The sequence below is a fragment of the Pyrus communis genome, chromosome 15, assembly GCF_041283825.1.
Source record: "Pyrus communis isolate YQ-2024b chromosome 15, ASM4128382v1, whole genome shotgun sequence".
Lineage (NCBI taxonomy): Eukaryota > Viridiplantae > Streptophyta > Magnoliopsida > Rosales > Rosaceae > Pyrus > Pyrus communis.
This window is the reverse complement of record NC_142579.1, coordinates 38,566,770-38,583,025: the sequence shown is the minus strand read 5'-3', so window position 1 is coordinate 38,583,025 and position 16,256 is coordinate 38,566,770. Positions and strand designations below refer to the sequence as shown.

At 40.3% G+C, this 16,256-nt stretch overlaps 4 protein-coding genes across 4 annotated transcripts; all 4 read left to right on the top strand.

Moving 5' to 3' along the window:
* The first annotated feature begins 1,418 nt into the window (after window positions 1-1,418).
* Window positions 1,419-5,075, top strand: LOC137730328 (polyadenylate-binding protein 2). The gene is made up of 9 exons (XM_068469399.2): window positions 1,419-2,096; window positions 2,495-2,613; window positions 2,720-3,376; window positions 3,461-3,538; window positions 3,632-3,721; window positions 3,815-3,955; window positions 4,045-4,221; window positions 4,314-4,511; window positions 4,617-5,075. Exons 1-9 carry the CDS (start codon window positions 1,841-1,843, stop codon window positions 4,842-4,844), a joined length of 1,944 nt encoding a protein of 647 aa, XP_068325500.1. The 5' UTR covers window positions 1,419-1,840; the 3' UTR covers window positions 4,845-5,075.
* A 1,404-nt stretch (window positions 5,076-6,479) lies between these two features.
* Window positions 6,480-8,332, top strand: LOC137730338 (putative acetyltransferase At3g50280). Its single transcript, XM_068469406.2, has 2 exons — window positions 6,480-7,606; window positions 7,715-8,332. The coding sequence occupies exons 1-2, from the start codon at window positions 6,705-6,707 to the stop codon at window positions 8,190-8,192; spliced, it is 1,380 nt and encodes a 459-aa protein (XP_068325507.1). The 5' UTR covers window positions 6,480-6,704; the 3' UTR covers window positions 8,193-8,332.
* Window positions 8,333-8,562: 230 nt separating this feature from the next.
* LOC137730350 (putative acetyltransferase At3g50280) lies at window positions 8,563-10,345 on the top strand. Its single transcript, XM_068469416.2, has 2 exons — window positions 8,563-9,598; window positions 9,735-10,345. The coding sequence occupies exons 1-2, from the start codon at window positions 8,691-8,693 to the stop codon at window positions 10,210-10,212; spliced, it is 1,386 nt and encodes a 461-aa protein (XP_068325517.1). The 5' UTR covers window positions 8,563-8,690; the 3' UTR covers window positions 10,213-10,345.
* A 1,859-nt stretch (window positions 10,346-12,204) lies between these two features.
* Window positions 12,205-15,185, top strand: LOC137712025 (NAC domain-containing protein 72). The gene is made up of 4 exons (XM_068451177.2): window positions 12,205-12,847; window positions 13,409-13,696; window positions 14,405-14,796; window positions 14,880-15,185. Exons 1-3 carry the CDS (start codon window positions 12,407-12,409, stop codon window positions 14,519-14,521), a joined length of 846 nt encoding a protein of 281 aa, XP_068307278.1. The 5' UTR covers window positions 12,205-12,406; the 3' UTR covers window positions 14,522-14,796; window positions 14,880-15,185.
* The last annotated feature ends 1,071 nt before the right edge of the window (window positions 15,186-16,256 follow it).

Genomic DNA, 16,256 nt, shown 5'->3' with positions numbered 1-16,256 from the left:
CATCTAATTCGACGGTCGAAAACTAACAAAATACAAAATAAAAAAAAAAGTGTGAATATCACATCTCTACCTGTAACGTAATTGCATTAATTTGTTTCATGCAACCACGCAGATGCTACGATAGATTTGATGGGCCACGCATATATATGGCAATCATATCAGTATCTCATAGTTGACTATGCCGATCAACTTTTGTTTGCGCATCAAAGGAGAGAATATCCCAAAAACTGTGTCCATCTGGGCCAAATATTATTTATATTCAAAGAAACTTCTGATCGGAAATATGTAGTAGTACTGCGGTGATTCAGCCCAATCACGACCGCATAATTTGACTAGTCATGCACCTATTATTGATGAACTTGTCGTGCTGGCTGCACGATTCATCTTCATGCATGTGTCTGATGTTGTCGCATTTTACAACTCATAAATGATTTAATGAGTCATTATATTTGTTGAGAGTTGTCTCACATCGGTTAGGGACAATGTTTGCTATATATTTATATGATATTGAGCTACTATCCATATTGCCAATTGGTTTTATGGTGAAACCTCAATTTCATCATGGTATCAGAGCAAGGTTGTCTACGTGTGAAGCCCAACGGTCACACGCGTTCCACGTCACCCAGTTGTTGTCCACGTGTAGGCTTGAAAATCCGCCACATGTGCGAGGGCGTGTTGAGAGTTGTCTCACATCGGCGAGGGACAATATTTGTTATGTGTGCTTATATGATATTGAGCTACTATCCATATTGCCAATTGATTTTATGATGGAACCTCAATTTCATCAATATTTTTATACGAACGATATTTGTACCTAAATTATTCTAAGACGAGACAGGAGGGTTTGAACTCGAAATGTAGGGCATAGAAGAGAAATGTTGGAACAATCCACCACTTAAGCTCGTCGCAAAATCATATGAGCTCAGTAAGATTTTATCGCAAAAGAACTCAGTGCAAATAATTATTAAACCGCTCAATATAAGTTGTATTCTGTTATATTTGATTGTGAAGTTAAACTTTACATTCTTCGACAAAACTGAATGGAACAATTTTAGTAACATACGTATTTCAATTGCAGTCAATTGAACATTGCCCACACAAAACAACCAATTCCCTCCATTCTTTCTCACTTTCCATGATCCCTATCATTTGGATCAATTGTCTTAAAGTTCGGATTCCATGCGAGAACTACATATTCTCATTACGTCTAGTTATTTGTTTGAGTCCAACCCAATCTTCACGAAGAATGCGCAGGGTTAGGACCCAATTCATACACCAACCAAAAGAGACATCAAGCCCAACTCCAACACAGGTAGTAGTTTTTGGGCTTCTATCTCATATATGGGCCTAGAAGAACAAGCACTTCATACCCAAACCAGTCATGACATAAGAAACTTCGTGGGCCTGGTGCGTCACATGCCCCAACACTGCGTCACTGTACAAATTCAGCTGACCGTTGTATCCGTTAATCAAGACACGAAAATCCGATCCGACGGCCCGTATTTAGTCTCCAAAAGCAAACTAGGGTTTTCGAAAGGCCACGCCCTCACCGACGCACCCCATATAAGCGAAGCGGTTGACTCCTCAGCCGGTGCGGTGCAGCTTTTTACTCTGCCCTCCTCCACATCAAAAACCCAAAAAAAATAAATTGTTTCATTTTCCGTCCGTCGGGCCGGTTCGGATTCCGGACGATTTATCCCCAAAAATCTCAGAAAAACCAAAAATTCAGTCGCAGTTTCATTTCCGGTCCTTAGGTTTTTGCAAATTTTTAATTTCGGTCCTTTGAGTTTGCAAAAAAAAAGGAAATTTTGAAGTCAGGGTTTTGTGATTTTGGTGTGACATGGCTCAGATTCAAGTTCAGCAGCAGCCTCCCGCGAGCGGCCCAAACAGCGCGGCGGCGAACCCCGGCGGTGCCCCCCCGCAGTTCGTGTCGACGTCGCTGTACGTTGGGGATCTTGACCAGAATGTTACCGACTCGCAGCTGTACGATCTGTTCAACCAGGTCGGTCAGGTCGTGTCGGTGAGGGTCTGCAGGGACTTGAGCACTCGCCGATCTCTCGGCTATGGTTACGTCAACTATAGCGGTCCTCAGGATGGTCAGTCTTCTGATTAATTTGACTTTTATTGTTCTTAGAATTATTTAATTTTTTGGTAAATGTTGGGAGCATGTTGTATTTGCATGTTAAAGTTTGCGTTTTTAATATGAATGTTGGAGGAAATTAAAATTTTTGATTGGATTATTATTGGGGATTAGTCGAAATGGATTATTAAGTTTGCGATTTGAGAATTTACATTGAATACGAGATTTCGATGTCCGGGTTTTATGCTAATTTGCCAAATTAGGTTGACTAGACGCACGTTTAGGATGGGTTAATACTTTGGAAGTTGTCTATTTTTGATGGTGACATTGGGTTTATTTGCGTATTGAATTTTTCGCGAACAGAACTTTACGCAACATATGCTGCATTTGATTTTATCGTTTTTAACCATGCAGCTGCGAGGGCACTGGAAGTTCTGAACTTCACTCCACTGAATAACAAATCAATCAGGATTATGTATTCGCACCGGGACCCTAGTATTAGAAAGAGTGGAACCGGAAACATATTTATCAAGGTAGCTATTTTCTTGATATACTTTACTGAGATTCCTCTCCTTTCCATGAAGTATGGTGTTGCTTTATGGGTTTCGGCCTTATGCTAATTCTTTTGGGTGAATGCAGAATCTGGACAAGGCAATTGACCATAAAGCATTGCATGAGACATTTTCTTCGTTTGGAAATATTCTTTCTTGCAAGATAGCCACTGATGCCACTGGCCAGTCAAAGGGCTATGGTTTTGTGCAATTTGATAGTGAGGAAGCTGCTCAGAGTGCAATAGATAAGTTAAATGGGATGCTGCTTAATGATAAGCCAGTGTTTGTAGGACACTTTCTCCGCAAGCAGGAGAGAGACGGAAATTGGAATAAGACAAAATTTAACAATGTCTACGTCAAGAATATATCTGAATCTACAACAGAGGATGAGTTGAGGAAATTTTTTGGCGAACATGGACAAATTACCAGTGTTGTAGTGATGAGGGATGGGGAAGGCAAATCAAGGTGTTTTGGTTTTGTTAACTTTGAGGATCCGGAAGCTGCTGCTACAGCTGTTGAAGCTTTGAATGGAAAGAAGATCGATGAGAAGGAGTGGTATGTTGGGAAAGCTCAGAAGAAGTACGAGAGAGAGCTTGAACTGAAGGAGAGATTTGAGCAGAGCATGAAGGAAGCCAGCGATAAGTTTCAGGGTGTCAATTTGTATATCAAGAACTTGGATGACAGCATCAGTGATGAAAAACTCAAGGAATTATTCTCGGAGTATGGTACAGTTAGTTCATGCAAGGTTGGTGAACATGCTTCTTTGATTTGTTAGTTTTACCTATGCTGGCAGGGATCTGAATTAACATGTTATTCTTTGATTTCACAGGTTATGCGTGATCCTGATGGAAACAGCAGAGGTTCTGGTTTCGTTGCCTTCTCAACTGCTGAAGAAGCTTCTCGAGCTGTATGTTGTTTAACTCTAGTTTGTTTAAAAGAATAAAACCAGAAAACCTGTTATGTGAATTACATGTGATTTACCTTAATTCTGTACTTCCAGCTTGCTGAGATGAACGGCAAAATGGTTGTTAGTAAGCCTCTGTATGTTGCACTTGCGCAAAGGAAAGAAGAAAGAAGAGCTAGGTTACAGGTATGACCAACTTGGAGTGTTCCCTGCAGTTTGATGGAGCTTTTTTTTTTCTTTTGTTGTTTTCACCATTATATTAATACATATTTTTTACAGGCTCAGTTTTCGCAAATGAGGCCAGTTGCTATGGCACCTTCAGTGGCTCCACGTGGTATGCCAATGTACCCTCCTGGTGCTCCAGGTCTAGGGCAACAATTTATGTACGGGCAAGCACCTCCAGCTATAATTCCTCCACAAGTAATGATTGTCCATTTTCTATGTTGATTTTCTTTTGATTATGGTTCATGTTTGATTACTCAACCTGTTTCTTTTTTTAAACCATGCAGGCTGGATTTGGTTACCAACAGCAGCTTGTGCCTGGATTAAGGCCTGGTGGTGGACCAATGCCAAACTTCTTTGTTCCAATGGTCCAGCAGGGTCAGCAGGGCCAACGCCCAGGAGGTCGACGTGGTGCAGGTCCAGTGCAGCCAAACCAACAGCCTCTGCCAATGATGCAGCAGCATGTTAGTTGAAAAGATGCAACTTCTATACTATTGTTGAGATCTGATTTTGTTTGCTCATGTTTCTGGTGTTCCTATTTTCCTTTGTGTTTCAGATGCTGCCTAGGGGACGTGTGTACCGCTATCCACCTGGTCGCAACATGCAGGAAGTTCCATTTTCTGGAGTCGGAAGTGGTATGCTTCCAGTCCCATATGACATGGGTGCCATTCCTATGCGTGATGCTGCAGGTGGGCAGGGTGTTCCGGCTTTGGCCACTGCCCTTGCAAATGCCTCAACTGAACAGCAAAGGACGGTAAGCCCTTTTTCTTTTTTGCTCCTTTTAAACTATACAAGTGACATGCATTAGGATTGATCTTGCTGAGCTTTGCTTATTTATTTATCTCTTATTTCTGGGCAGATGCTTGGTGAAGCCTTGTATCCCCTTGTTGACCAGCTGGAGCATGAGTCGGCAGCTAAGGTGACAGGCATGCTTTTGGAGATGGACCAGACCGAAGTTTTGCATTTGCTTGAGTCACCAGAGGCTCTAAAGGCGAAGGTCGCAGAGGCCATGGATGTTCTGAGGAATGTTGCCCAACAGCAGGCTAACAGCAGCGCCGACCAACTGTCTTCATTGTCTCTTGAATGAGAAGAACGGCATCAGGTGATGTTTTTCTCACAACGCGGAAAGACTTTGGTAGAAGTTTGCGTTTGATGTTTTGAGTTATCGTAGTGTTTTGGAAATTGGAAACATAGACTTGATTTCTTCATTTTTCCCGCAATTTTTTGTTTGATTGGGTTGTAGGATTTTCACTATTGATACATTTACCTGGCTTGCTTCATGGTTTTGGTTAATGAGTTTAGACATTTGGCTTGGTCATGGTTTTGTCTAATTGCTTGACATTTTATATTTCTCGTGATGTCTAAAATTGTCATCCGATTCATCCTAAACATCAATGTAAAAAGAAAATTAAACCATTAGGGCACTTCCACCGGGGGTGGGATAGGCTGGCACACAGCCAAAAAAATGGCCTGGCACCTAGGGAAGTTTCTCCAGCCCACGGGATTGCCTGGCACCCAGCCCAAGCTGATCTTCAAGCTAGCCCAAAATTGACAGACCTTGGGACTGGCCTACATGATGTCAGATTGAAGTCATGATATGAAATCGGTGACGACGAACTCCATCTTCGACGAGGAAGACGACTGGACGACGCTACCTTCGAGGACGAGGCCGTCGACCCGGAACTAGTTGTTGAGGACGAGCTAGTCTTGGAAGCTGTTAAGGACGATGACATACAAATTTGACGATGCAGCTGAAGGTCAAGGCGTAGGTCTAGAGGCAGCAGGTTTGGAGCTGGCCAGCCTGAGCATTGTTGTCGACCGGTTTGGGGTGGGTCGGACCGCGGAGGGCGGTGGAGAGGAAGCGGAGAGTGAAGGAGAGGTGAGGATTTGATGGAGGGTGGAGAATGGTGGGGGGGGGGGGGGGATGGGTTGGTGTGCTCTGGTCTGAGGAGCATTTTTGGGGAGAAGCTCAGAAATTAAAAATTAATAATATTTTAATAAAATTGACTAGGTTATTTAGTTTTAGAGATGAATATGCATTGACATATTACTGTTCATTTGGGTCTATCACTGTTCACTAAGTGGATTAAATAGGCTGGGTGCTGGCACAAAACCTTTAGGGGTGGAATTGCTTTTAGCAAGTTCACCATGAGAAAAAATAAAATGAAAACTAATGAAAATGACTTGAAAACTTTGAGTTTTAACAATAAGGACAAAATAAAAGGTAAAGTGAATAATATCATAATCGACTTTTTAATGTAAAAATATGATTTTTCGTTAAATTGAACAGTATCGAGAATTTTGCGTTAAAATTCCTAAGTGTAAATGGGAAGAGAAGCGACTTTTCCAGAGTGTCCGTTGTCCTGTTGGTTGGTAAAAGGAAAGGAAGAGGAAATTGTGTTGCATTTATGAGAGTATAAAAGTCTTACACGAAAAGTCTTACCCACCTTCACCAAATAAAGGGGAAGGAAGAGGAAATAATATATGCTGATTTCCGCTTTCTTTAATCTCACATGTATTGCCACTCATTAATTGTATTTTTCTTAGTTTGAAAGTGTGAGGTGTTAGATTTAAATATTAAGATGACAAATTTGATACCAAATTAAGTTTTTCATTACGTGGTTTAACCGTGCTCATATTTTTCTTAATGTAAAAATATATCGATGTACTAGTGAAAAAATCACTTTGTATAAAATAAAGAAAAGAAATACTTGCATCACAGGACTTGATGTTTAGCTCGTGACTTAGTCCTGTAGTCTCTACGTAATGGGTAACGTCAGCACTTGGACTAAACGATATTACATCCAGGAGCCGCAACCTGCAACCTGCAATTGCATATAAAAACCAGATCAGCTAAAGCAAAGATGAAGTATCAATCAAGAAATCAAAGCTGCTTGGTCACATTGTGCAAATCAAAACAATACTGGGAGCGAATTTTATTCGGGAAATGGATTCCGAACACGTCAAACAAATTTCAGAGTGCTTTGTCCAGCCACACCATGCTCCTGAAGAGTCAAAGCAGCCCTTCTACTTGGCACCTGCTGATCTTGCCATGCTCTCAGTATACTATATCCAGAAGGGGCTTCTCTTTCCCAAACCACCAGAAGCAAAACGGGATCCAAAAAACTTCATCGATTCTCTGTTGCAAAGGCTCAAGCAGTCTCTTTCCGTTGCGCTCGTTCATTTCTACCCGCTTGCAGGTCGCTTAGTGACCACGAAATCCGAGGACCCAGCCTCTTATGTGGTCTATGTGGATTGCAACAACAGCCCTGGAGCCAAATTCATATATGCAACTCTGGAGATGTCAGTATCTGACATTCTTTCACCGACTGATGTCCCGTTGGTAGTCCAATTGTTTTTTGATCATGACAGGGCAGTCAACCATGACGGGCACACCATGTCTTTGCTGTCGGTTCAGGTCACGGAACTTGTGGATGGTATTTTCATAGGGCTTTCCATTAATCACAGCCTTGTTGATGGAACCTCCTTCTGGCATTTCTTCAACGTTTGGTCTGAAATCTTTCAAGTACAAGCACAAGAAGGTCATAATCATTTTGTAGCCAACATCTCGCGCCCACCTGTCCTCAAGCGCTGGTTTCCGGATGGTCATGGCCCAATCATCAACCTGCCCTTCAAACACTCTGACGAATTCATTGGCAGATTTGAAGCTCCCCCGCTCAGGGAGAGAATGTTTCACTTCTCATCAGAATCCATAGCCAAACTCAAGGCAAAGGCCAACGCGGAGTCTGACACCACCAAAATCTCTTCCTTCAAGTCCTTATCTGCCCTTCTCTGGCGCACCATTACTCGCGCGCGTTGTCTGGCACCAGATCAAGGAACCAGCTGCAGGCACGGTCTAATATCTTGAGCATATCCTCAAAACTTCATCTTTCATTTAAAATGTCCACATATTGCTTGATAACCATCGCTAACATGGATATTCAATACCTTATACAGGTTGGCTGCGAATAACAGAGGAAGAATAGACCCACCGTTGTCTGGAGACTACTTTGGGAACTCAATTCACCCCGTTAAATCAGAAACTGTTGCAGCAGGTGAGTTGCTGGAGCATGGGATTGGATGGGCAGCATGGAAGTTGCACGAGGCAGTGGTTAACCACGACGACAAGGTGATACGAGGGCAAGTTGATGCGTGGCTGAAGTCTCCCTCTGTGTACCTAGTAAGCTATTTTGATCCACTAAGCGTGATGATGGGGAGTTCACCAAGATTCAACATGTATGGAAACGAATTTGGAATGGGAAAAGCGCTAGCGCTTCGAAGCGGATACGCACACAAGTTTAGTGGGAAAGTTTCAGCGTATGAAGGACGCGAAAAAGGAAGCATAGACTTGGAGGTGTGTCTTCCACCTGATGCAATGAGTGCTCTTGAATGTGACAAGGAGTTCATGGAAGCCGCATCCGTACCGCAGTATTAGTTACGTACCTTGTTCATCTGCAAAATTTGTATGCTGCAAATTAAATGTAATAGAAAAAGAATATTTCATGAATAAGTGCTTATTTCAGAAGATTTGAATGAAACAATTTTCACAATAAAGTTTAGACATAATTACCTATACACTGTCAATGTTAGTCAACATCCATATGTTAGATGGTAGTTGGTACCTTGAAGTTTAAGAATATATCTGTTTTCTTCAACCAAATTGAATAATATGCGTTGCACCCGGGCTCGCGTTCGTTTTCCCCTTCCACAGTATCGCTTGTATTATAAAAATTAACTTGACTGAGTCCTCTGATCTTTCCATACACTAACGAGACAAATTAACAGTTGCACCAAACAATCATAAACTCCAAAGCTGCCGCCTGCAATTTCACATAAAAGCAGATCGGCTAAGGAAAGAGGAACTCTCAAGAAATCAAAACTTTTTAGCCACATTGTGCAAACCGAAACGATACTGAGTAAATTCTTTCAGAAAATGAGTTCCAAAAATGTCAAACAAATTTCAGAGTGCTTTATCCACCCACACCATGCTTCTGAAGAGTCAAAGAAGCCGTTCTACTTGACACCAAATGATCTGGCGTTGCTCTCTGTACACTATATCCAAAGGGGCCTTCTCTTTTCGAAACCACCAGAAGCAATATTAGATCAGGAAAACTTCATCAATTCTCTGTTGGAAAGGCTCAAGCAGTCTCTTTCCATTGCACTCGTTCATTTCTACCCACTTGCAGGTCGCTTGGTGACCAAAAAATCCGAGGACCCGGCCTTGTATTTGGTGTATGTAGATTGCAACAACAGCCCTGGAGCCAAATTCATGTATGCAACTTTGGACATGTCAATCTCTGACATTCTTTCGCCAATTGATGTCCCGTTGGTGGTCCAATCGTTTTTTGATCATGACAGGGCAGTCAACCATGACGGGCACACCATGTCTTTGTTGACGATTCAGGTCACGGAACTTGTGGATGGCATCTTCATAGGGCTTTCCATGAATCACTGCCTTGGTGATGGAATCTCGTTCTGGCATTTCTTCAACATTTGGTCTGAAATTTTTCAAGCACAAGCACAAGCACAAGGAGGTCATAGTAATTTTGTAGCCACTATCTCACGCCCACCTGTCCTCAAGCGCTGGTTTCCAGATGGTCATGGTCCAATTATCAGCCTCCCCTTCAAACACTCAGATGAGTTCATTGGCAGATTTGAAGCTCCCCTACTCAGGGAGAGAATGTTTCACTTCTCCGCAGAATCCCTAGCCAAACTCAAAGCAAAGGCCAATGCGGAGTCTGACACCACCAAAATCTCTTCCTTCCAGTCTTTATCTGCCCTTCTCTGGCGCTCCATTACTCGAGCGCGTTGTCAACCACCTGATCAAGGAACCAGCTGCAGGCATGGTCTATTAATATCGATAATTATCCTCGAAATTTAATCTTTCATTTAGTACATTACAATCATTTTTTAAAATTTTTTTTTTATGATATTTCGATATCTTCAGTAACATCAATATTGAATACCATGACTACAGGTTGGCTGCGAATAACAGAGCGAGATTAGACCCGCCGTTGTCCGGAGATTATTTTGGGAACTCAATTTACCCCATTAGTTCAAAAATGGTTCCAGCAGGTGAGCTGCTTGAACATGGGCTTGGATGGGCAGCGCGGAAGTTGCACGAGGCGGTGGTTGACCACAATGACAAGGTGATACGAGAGCATACTAATGCGTGGCTGGAGTCTCCCGTCGTGTACCAAGTGAGTGTTTTTGAACCATTGAGTGTGACAATTGGGAGTTCGCCAAGATTCAACATGTATGGAACTGAATTTGGAATGGGAAAAGCGGTAGCACTTCGAAGTGGGTACGCACACAAGTTTAGCGGGAAAGTATCATCGTATGAAGGACGCAAAGAAGGAAGCATGGACATGGAGGTGTGTCTTGTACCTGATGCAATGAGCGCTCTTGAATGTGACAAGGAGTTTATGAAATTTGCCTCTGTATCACATCATTAGTCACATGACTTGCTCATCTGCAAAATTTGTATGCTGCAAATGAAAGATCAGTCATGTCCACAATGCTTAAGAAGAGCTTATCAATAGCATAAATATGCTTAATTTTGTAGTAAAAATGACAGAAAAGTGGATTAGGAGAAATAAAATGGATAATATTTCAAGGATATGCTTGAATAAGGTGTATATGGAAAAGGGAAACAACAATACTCTCACTTTACTATTACCATGATCAATTAAATCATTAATTAGTGTTAGTTTAGATAGAAACTAGTTATATTATCTGTTTAAAATATATTGCCCTCCACTTTTCTTCCCCCTCTATTTCCTGTATCCTTCCTTCCCACCTACCAAATACTGTGTATGTAGATTGAATTGAAGTGGAGAAAGAAAAATTTGATGTCAAAGAAATAACATGTTGTCCAATTGAAGCCTTATCGTTCTTGTTCTATGAGGGATAAGGTTTTTGTCCCCTTCCTAATTAGGTGTAACTTCTTTTTTCTTATCTATATATTTACCTCGTGCCGCCGAGGTTTTCCCAAAAATAAAAATAAAAATAAAACATGTTGACAATGACATGTCAAGATTGAATTGAAGTGGAGAAAGAAACATTTAGATTTGTGTCCAAAAATCAACATGATTATTAGGTTTTTTTGTCGAAATAGATTAAGTCCATTATTATCTTTTCTTCACTTTTATTTTTTTTTTATCCTCGTTTTATTTAAAAAAAATATTAAAGAAATTAAAATTCACTTATTATCTTCTAACAAAAAAAAAACATATGAACACAAATTCATTTGCAAAACGTACAACCCTACTCAAGTAACATATATATGAATGTGTAGTATACCTATAAGCAAGACGTGAAATCTAACTACTTAAAAGGTAGAAAAACATAATATACCTATAAGCAGTGTTGCGTTACGCGGCTGACCATCACCCCAATTAGTCCCTAGGCATTTGAAAATTAAGAAACTGCGTTTAGACTTGTCCGCCTAACTCTTCTAAACCCACCTAGGTCGTGACTCTCACTTAGACAGAAAATCGATAACTTTCTACTTGGATGACCACTCATCATATGCTTGTTCCTCATGTTTCCATTATGTTCTAATACTTTATCATATATGTCATTTTATTTTGCAGTTTATGTATACAAATATGTGTTTTTTAAATATAAATAGGCATTTTCTATACAATATAAAATAAGTTTACTTAAATCCGTATAGTCCACTTAGGCGCTAGGCCCTAGCCCGCCTAGTACATAACATCTTTTAGAACATTGCCTATAAACAAGACACATAAATATGTGATATTATAAAAAATATATATATATATCATATAGGCATATAAATATAATTACCTGTGAGTTGATTATAAAAATAAAAAAATAAAAAAGTTTATAGCATGAGGAGACCAAGAATGAACGAAAACCACGAAATAAAAATAAATAATTGTCAAGATAATTAGGAAGAATATTTTTTATGATAAATTTGATCATTAAAGAGATAATTATGAAATAAAATAATCAAATTTAACAAATTAACCTTATTTTAATAAACTTGACTGTTTCTACAATTGGCTCCAAAAAATGAATTTCTATCAAATTTCCCCTTTTCTTTTCGGAATACCAAATTTGAAGAGCATTTCTTGCGTTGGACAATTCCGTCATTCACCAATTTTTAGAATAACAAACAAATTTTTGTCAAAGCAAAACGACATGTTGACTGACCACGACAGCCGACACACTTTTACGAAATACTTGTTCTTTTCCTACATTGCTGGAGTTTTGACCGCCACGTGCCCGTCGTGCAAAATATGTCACACCTCGTACGTATGCGACCAATAATTAAACTTACAAAATGTTCGGATTTGGAATTTGCAATGTCGAACAGTAGGCTTCCCACTTTGACCATGCTACCGCCACCCCCACGACATGTCGTTTCATTCTCAACAGCCACGTAATCCAAATAAAAACACGGCGCCATCGTAATGGCTGAAATGCGCGGGAGCACGTACACCTCAGCCGCACCGGATCGCCAAGGCCGGCACATGAAAGCTTCAGGGGTACGCTATTTCATTTACCTGATAAACCCCAGAGTCCCCGTTTCGTAAACCCCTCTTCGCAGTCGAAATCCTCCGCAGCTCGAATCGGAAATTCCCGAAAACCCTAGAACAAGCTGACGATCTCCATTTACGCATGGGAGATCCTAAAGCGACGTCGTTGCTTTCGTTGGCTCCCGGTTGCCGATTCTACCCCTCGGATGAGCAGCTCCTCTGCTACTACCTCTCCAGCAAGAACGCCTCCGAGGCGGGGAAATCGGGCGGCTACGATTTGATCAGAGAGCTCGATTTGTACGAACACGATCCCTTCGAGCTGCCGGACAGCGCTTGCTATTCTTACGGCCACGGAGGGAGGAAGCGGCACTGGTTCTGCTACACGGTTAGGGTTTTGAAGGAGAGGAGGGCGAAGAGCGGGTATTGGCGGAGGAAAGGGAGGGTTAGGGACGTGTTGGGTCGTGGAGGGAAGGTTGTTCTGGGGAGGAGGTCGAGCTTTGTGTTTTATTTGGGGAATTCGCCAAACGACGCCGTAAGGACTGATTGGGTTCTCTATCAGTATGCTCAGGTCGATCATGTTAAGGTAATTTTCGTACATTGTCGATTTTTCAACATTTCGGTTTGGATGAAGGAGCATTGCGTTAGGGTTTGAAATTCTTGTAGAATTCTTGTTTTATTTGTTCTTGTTTTGTATAATTTCGTTATTGTTATTGTTGTGTCAGTGTCATATATTGCGTGATTCTGGTTGGCTAGGGAAAGGGCAATTTTTGCTTTTTTATTTCTTTGATTAAATTGTTGAATGTTTGAGTTGAACGAATAATTTTCCATGTCTATTGAGTTTGTTTGCCAAGTACGTTAGTTATCAGAAATGTCTCATTAGAACCCAATAGGCTGTGTAAGCAATTAAGCATAGACGAATATTTGTTTGGACACGGTGAGACGTGACTAGGAGTGTAGGTGTTGAAACTCGCTTTTGCAAATTTATTCTTCATGATGTTCAACTATGGTCTAGCTTTGTATCTGATCGAGCATTGTACCTTGTGGCATATAACTGATACACCCTTTAGTCATTACTGCACGGTTCTAAATATAATCGCGTGTGTGCACACGAGTAACATAACATGTCATGTCTGTTCATGTGCAGGCTGCTTTTGTCCTGTGCCGTATATTTGTCAGATCTGGTAGTGGAAATAGAATTTCAGATCATGGTTTAAGTTCTTGTGCTGAAGAAAGCGCTTGCACTGTTCGTCACATTGGAATTCAGCATGATGGATTTCATGCTCCCAATATCAGTGAAAATGAAAAGCATGGTGACACTTCTGTGCCTAGGAAGAAGGAGATGTCAAAATATCCCTTGAGGCTGGACCAAGAGCTTGATGATCGAGTCATGACAGGGCCTGTTTCTATTTCAAGAATTCAGCCTAATGAACAGGTAAAGGCACCTTAAACAAATTCTTGTGCTACAGCTGTTATGCTACTTTCATCCTTCACATACATGATATTCTATACTTAAATAACGACAGAATCTTACATAGCTGCTCAATAGAATTCATCTATCAATTGTTGATATATCCTAACCGTTTCAATAATTTACGCCGTTTTTCATTCCGTTACATCAATGGTACTCTGCCTTATTTTTTAGATCAAAAGGACATCTTGTATTTTTATCCAAGTCTTCTTAGTTTTTTGCCTAGAAAGTTGTGAAGTTCGTTACTGTGATATGTTTAAGAAGTTAATTATTATAGTTTTCTGTTGGGAAGCAGTGTCTTTCATTAGCATCAGACATTTTCTGATGCTGTTTTGTGATAGGTTTGCACGTTGCAGTCAGAAATATCCACATGCTTCCAAACAGATGAAAAAAGCAAAAACCTATTGTTGGAGTCTTAACAATCTCAAAACTGTCATTTCACAATCCTCATAACTTTCCTGTTTTTGTTATTTAATGCACTTCGTGTCTCAAAATTGTTGTCTGAAGTTTGTAAGACGGTGGCGGCTTTTGAATTTCTACTACTGGTGTATACTAGTGCACTATTGATTCTAAGTATATATGAAAGATGTCTTGTTACATTACATGCTTCGTCTTATCCTGTTTTAAGTTATAATTTTTTCTTCTAAATTATTTGGATTTCTTTCGGTGCAGGTGCCAGAATCTGTGCTTGGTGGTAGTAATCCAATATTGCTTGATAATTTGGCAGCCAAGCACGTACTTTGCATTATGGAGGGAGATTTTATAGAGTTGGATGATCTCATTGATTGAGCATCCAATATAAATATTATACCAACTGGATCGTTCTTATTAGAGGGGGTCTTGAAGACTGGATCTCAAAGAGGTGGAATCGACCTAATTTTCAGGCTAAATTACTGAGGTGCTAAATTTTCACTTGAGACAACTGTTCATACACTGTTTAAATGCACGACAGATGATGAGAAGGGTTTAAGTACTGAAAACCCTTTAAGAAACATTAACGGATCTAGTATACTGTTGATTATGAAGTGGAGAGAGATGAATGGCGGGCACCAACCCCTGTAAAGGTAATAGTTATATATATTGTTCTACATATTATATTTCAGTCCGCGCGAGGAAATATTCATTTTGCTTTCATTTGGGGATGCAGATTTGCTTTGTGCCTAAAAATGGGCAAGGGCTTCACTGGAACAAGAAAGACTAATATGTATGATGATGGTAAATCCGATAACGAATCTTTTACTATCAGCTGCTTCAGTGGGTTTAAATCCTGCTGCCTTGTATTTACATTTGGATACTTTGAACTTGTGGAAAGGCTGGGTCTTTGCGTTGTCTTGCGCCTTCCCTTAGCAAGGCGAAATACGCTCTCAGATTCTGTTTTTCCTTTATCTCTCTCTCTCTCTCATTCCTGGGATTTTAAGATATTCCGACATTAATGATGGCATTCATTTGATAATTTGCTATGCAGAAATTAAGCTCGTTTATATAACCTCCAATCGTGTCACATTTCCAATAATTGCTCGAATTCATATATAGGTTACTTTGTTCTCGTGACTTCTGTCATTTTGCGGGAGGTTTCATTCGTTGTTGATATGCTTGTCCGTCTTGTTCATCTTCTGTTCTCTAAGAAGCTTTGTGTTTCTAACCCTTCTATGTCTGTGTGAGACCCTTCTGGTTGGATTCTCTTGTCTTTGCTGTTAGCTTTCAGCTTTGGTTTTTGTTTCCATGTACCTGTTTCTTTGTTCAACCTTGGCTATTGCTGTTTTGGGGGCTTCCTTTGGGCTTTGGGATGAAATCTTTTTTCAGACCCCATTCAAGAAACAAAAATATCTGTTGGATGTTATTGACTAATTCATATCCCTGTAATGATTTTCTTAGGGCCATTTGAACACTCTCTTTGTGAACATGGATAATTGTTTTCTGTTCACTGAAAACGCTTTTAACTAAAGGTTCGGCCGAGAATTTTCGAACCGCTTCTATGACCTAAAAGCGCACTTGGAGTTTTAATAAAAGCATTCAATTTTTAAAAGCGCTTATAAACGAAAGTGTATGAACGATAAAAGTTCAATTGCGCAGTTTTTAAATGATTTAAAGTATTTTTAGATTTTTTTTTTTTTTGAATTTTAAAAACATTTAAAATACTTTTTCAAAATTAAGCCATTTTGGATGCGTGAGAATTCGTGTCACATATGCTGCTGAGACAGTGCTGCAGTAGCTGAGAAAAGATGTTTTTGTTTTAAGTTCCCATAAAAACAAATTGGGGATTGTGTATTTTGAAATTGGGGATTGTGTACTTTGAAAGACAACAAACCAGCTACATGTCTACTTGGCTTTACCATTCAATTCTTGGAGGAATTTTTCAGAGTGCCGGGTACACCAAAAAATTTTGGTGTACCCTCACTCATAATGGTGGACCCTACCTCACTTATTTTTTAATAAAAAAATAAAATCAAATTTTTATGAGTGAGGGTACACCAAAATTTTTTGGTGTACCCGGCACTCCTAAAAATTTTTCCAATTCTTGACC

Excerpts from the sequence above, each read along its gene's own strand:
- LOC137730328 (XM_068469399.2), top strand. The coding sequence starts at position 1,841 with ATGGCTCAGATTCAAGTTCAGCAGCAGCCTCCCGCGAGCGGCCCAAAC. Across the intron at positions 3,377-3,460 it reads GTACAGTTAGTTCATGCAAG|GTTATGCGTGATCCTGATGG; the intron begins GTTGGTGAACAT and ends TTGATTTCACAG. Across the intron at positions 4,512-4,616 it reads CAACTGAACAGCAAAGGACG|ATGCTTGGTGAAGCCTTGTA; the intron begins GTAAGCCCTTTT and ends ATTTCTGGGCAG.
- LOC137712025 (XM_068451177.2), top strand. The coding sequence starts at position 12,407 with ATGGGAGATCCTAAAGCGACGTCGTTGCTTTCGTTGGCTCCCGGTTGC. Across the intron at positions 12,848-13,408 it reads CTCAGGTCGATCATGTTAAG|GCTGCTTTTGTCCTGTGCCG; the intron begins GTAATTTTCGTA and ends GTTCATGTGCAG. Across the intron at positions 13,697-14,404 it reads GAATTCAGCCTAATGAACAG|GTGCCAGAATCTGTGCTTGG; the intron begins GTAAAGGCACCT and ends CTTTCGGTGCAG.
- LOC137730350 (XM_068469416.2), top strand. The coding sequence starts at position 8,691 with ATGAGTTCCAAAAATGTCAAACAAATTTCAGAGTGCTTTATCCACCCA. Across the intron at positions 9,599-9,734 it reads GATCAAGGAACCAGCTGCAG|GTTGGCTGCGAATAACAGAG; the intron begins GCATGGTCTATT and ends CCATGACTACAG.
- LOC137730338 (XM_068469406.2), top strand. The coding sequence starts at position 6,705 with ATGGATTCCGAACACGTCAAACAAATTTCAGAGTGCTTTGTCCAGCCA. Across the intron at positions 7,607-7,714 it reads GATCAAGGAACCAGCTGCAG|GTTGGCTGCGAATAACAGAG; the intron begins GCACGGTCTAAT and ends TACCTTATACAG.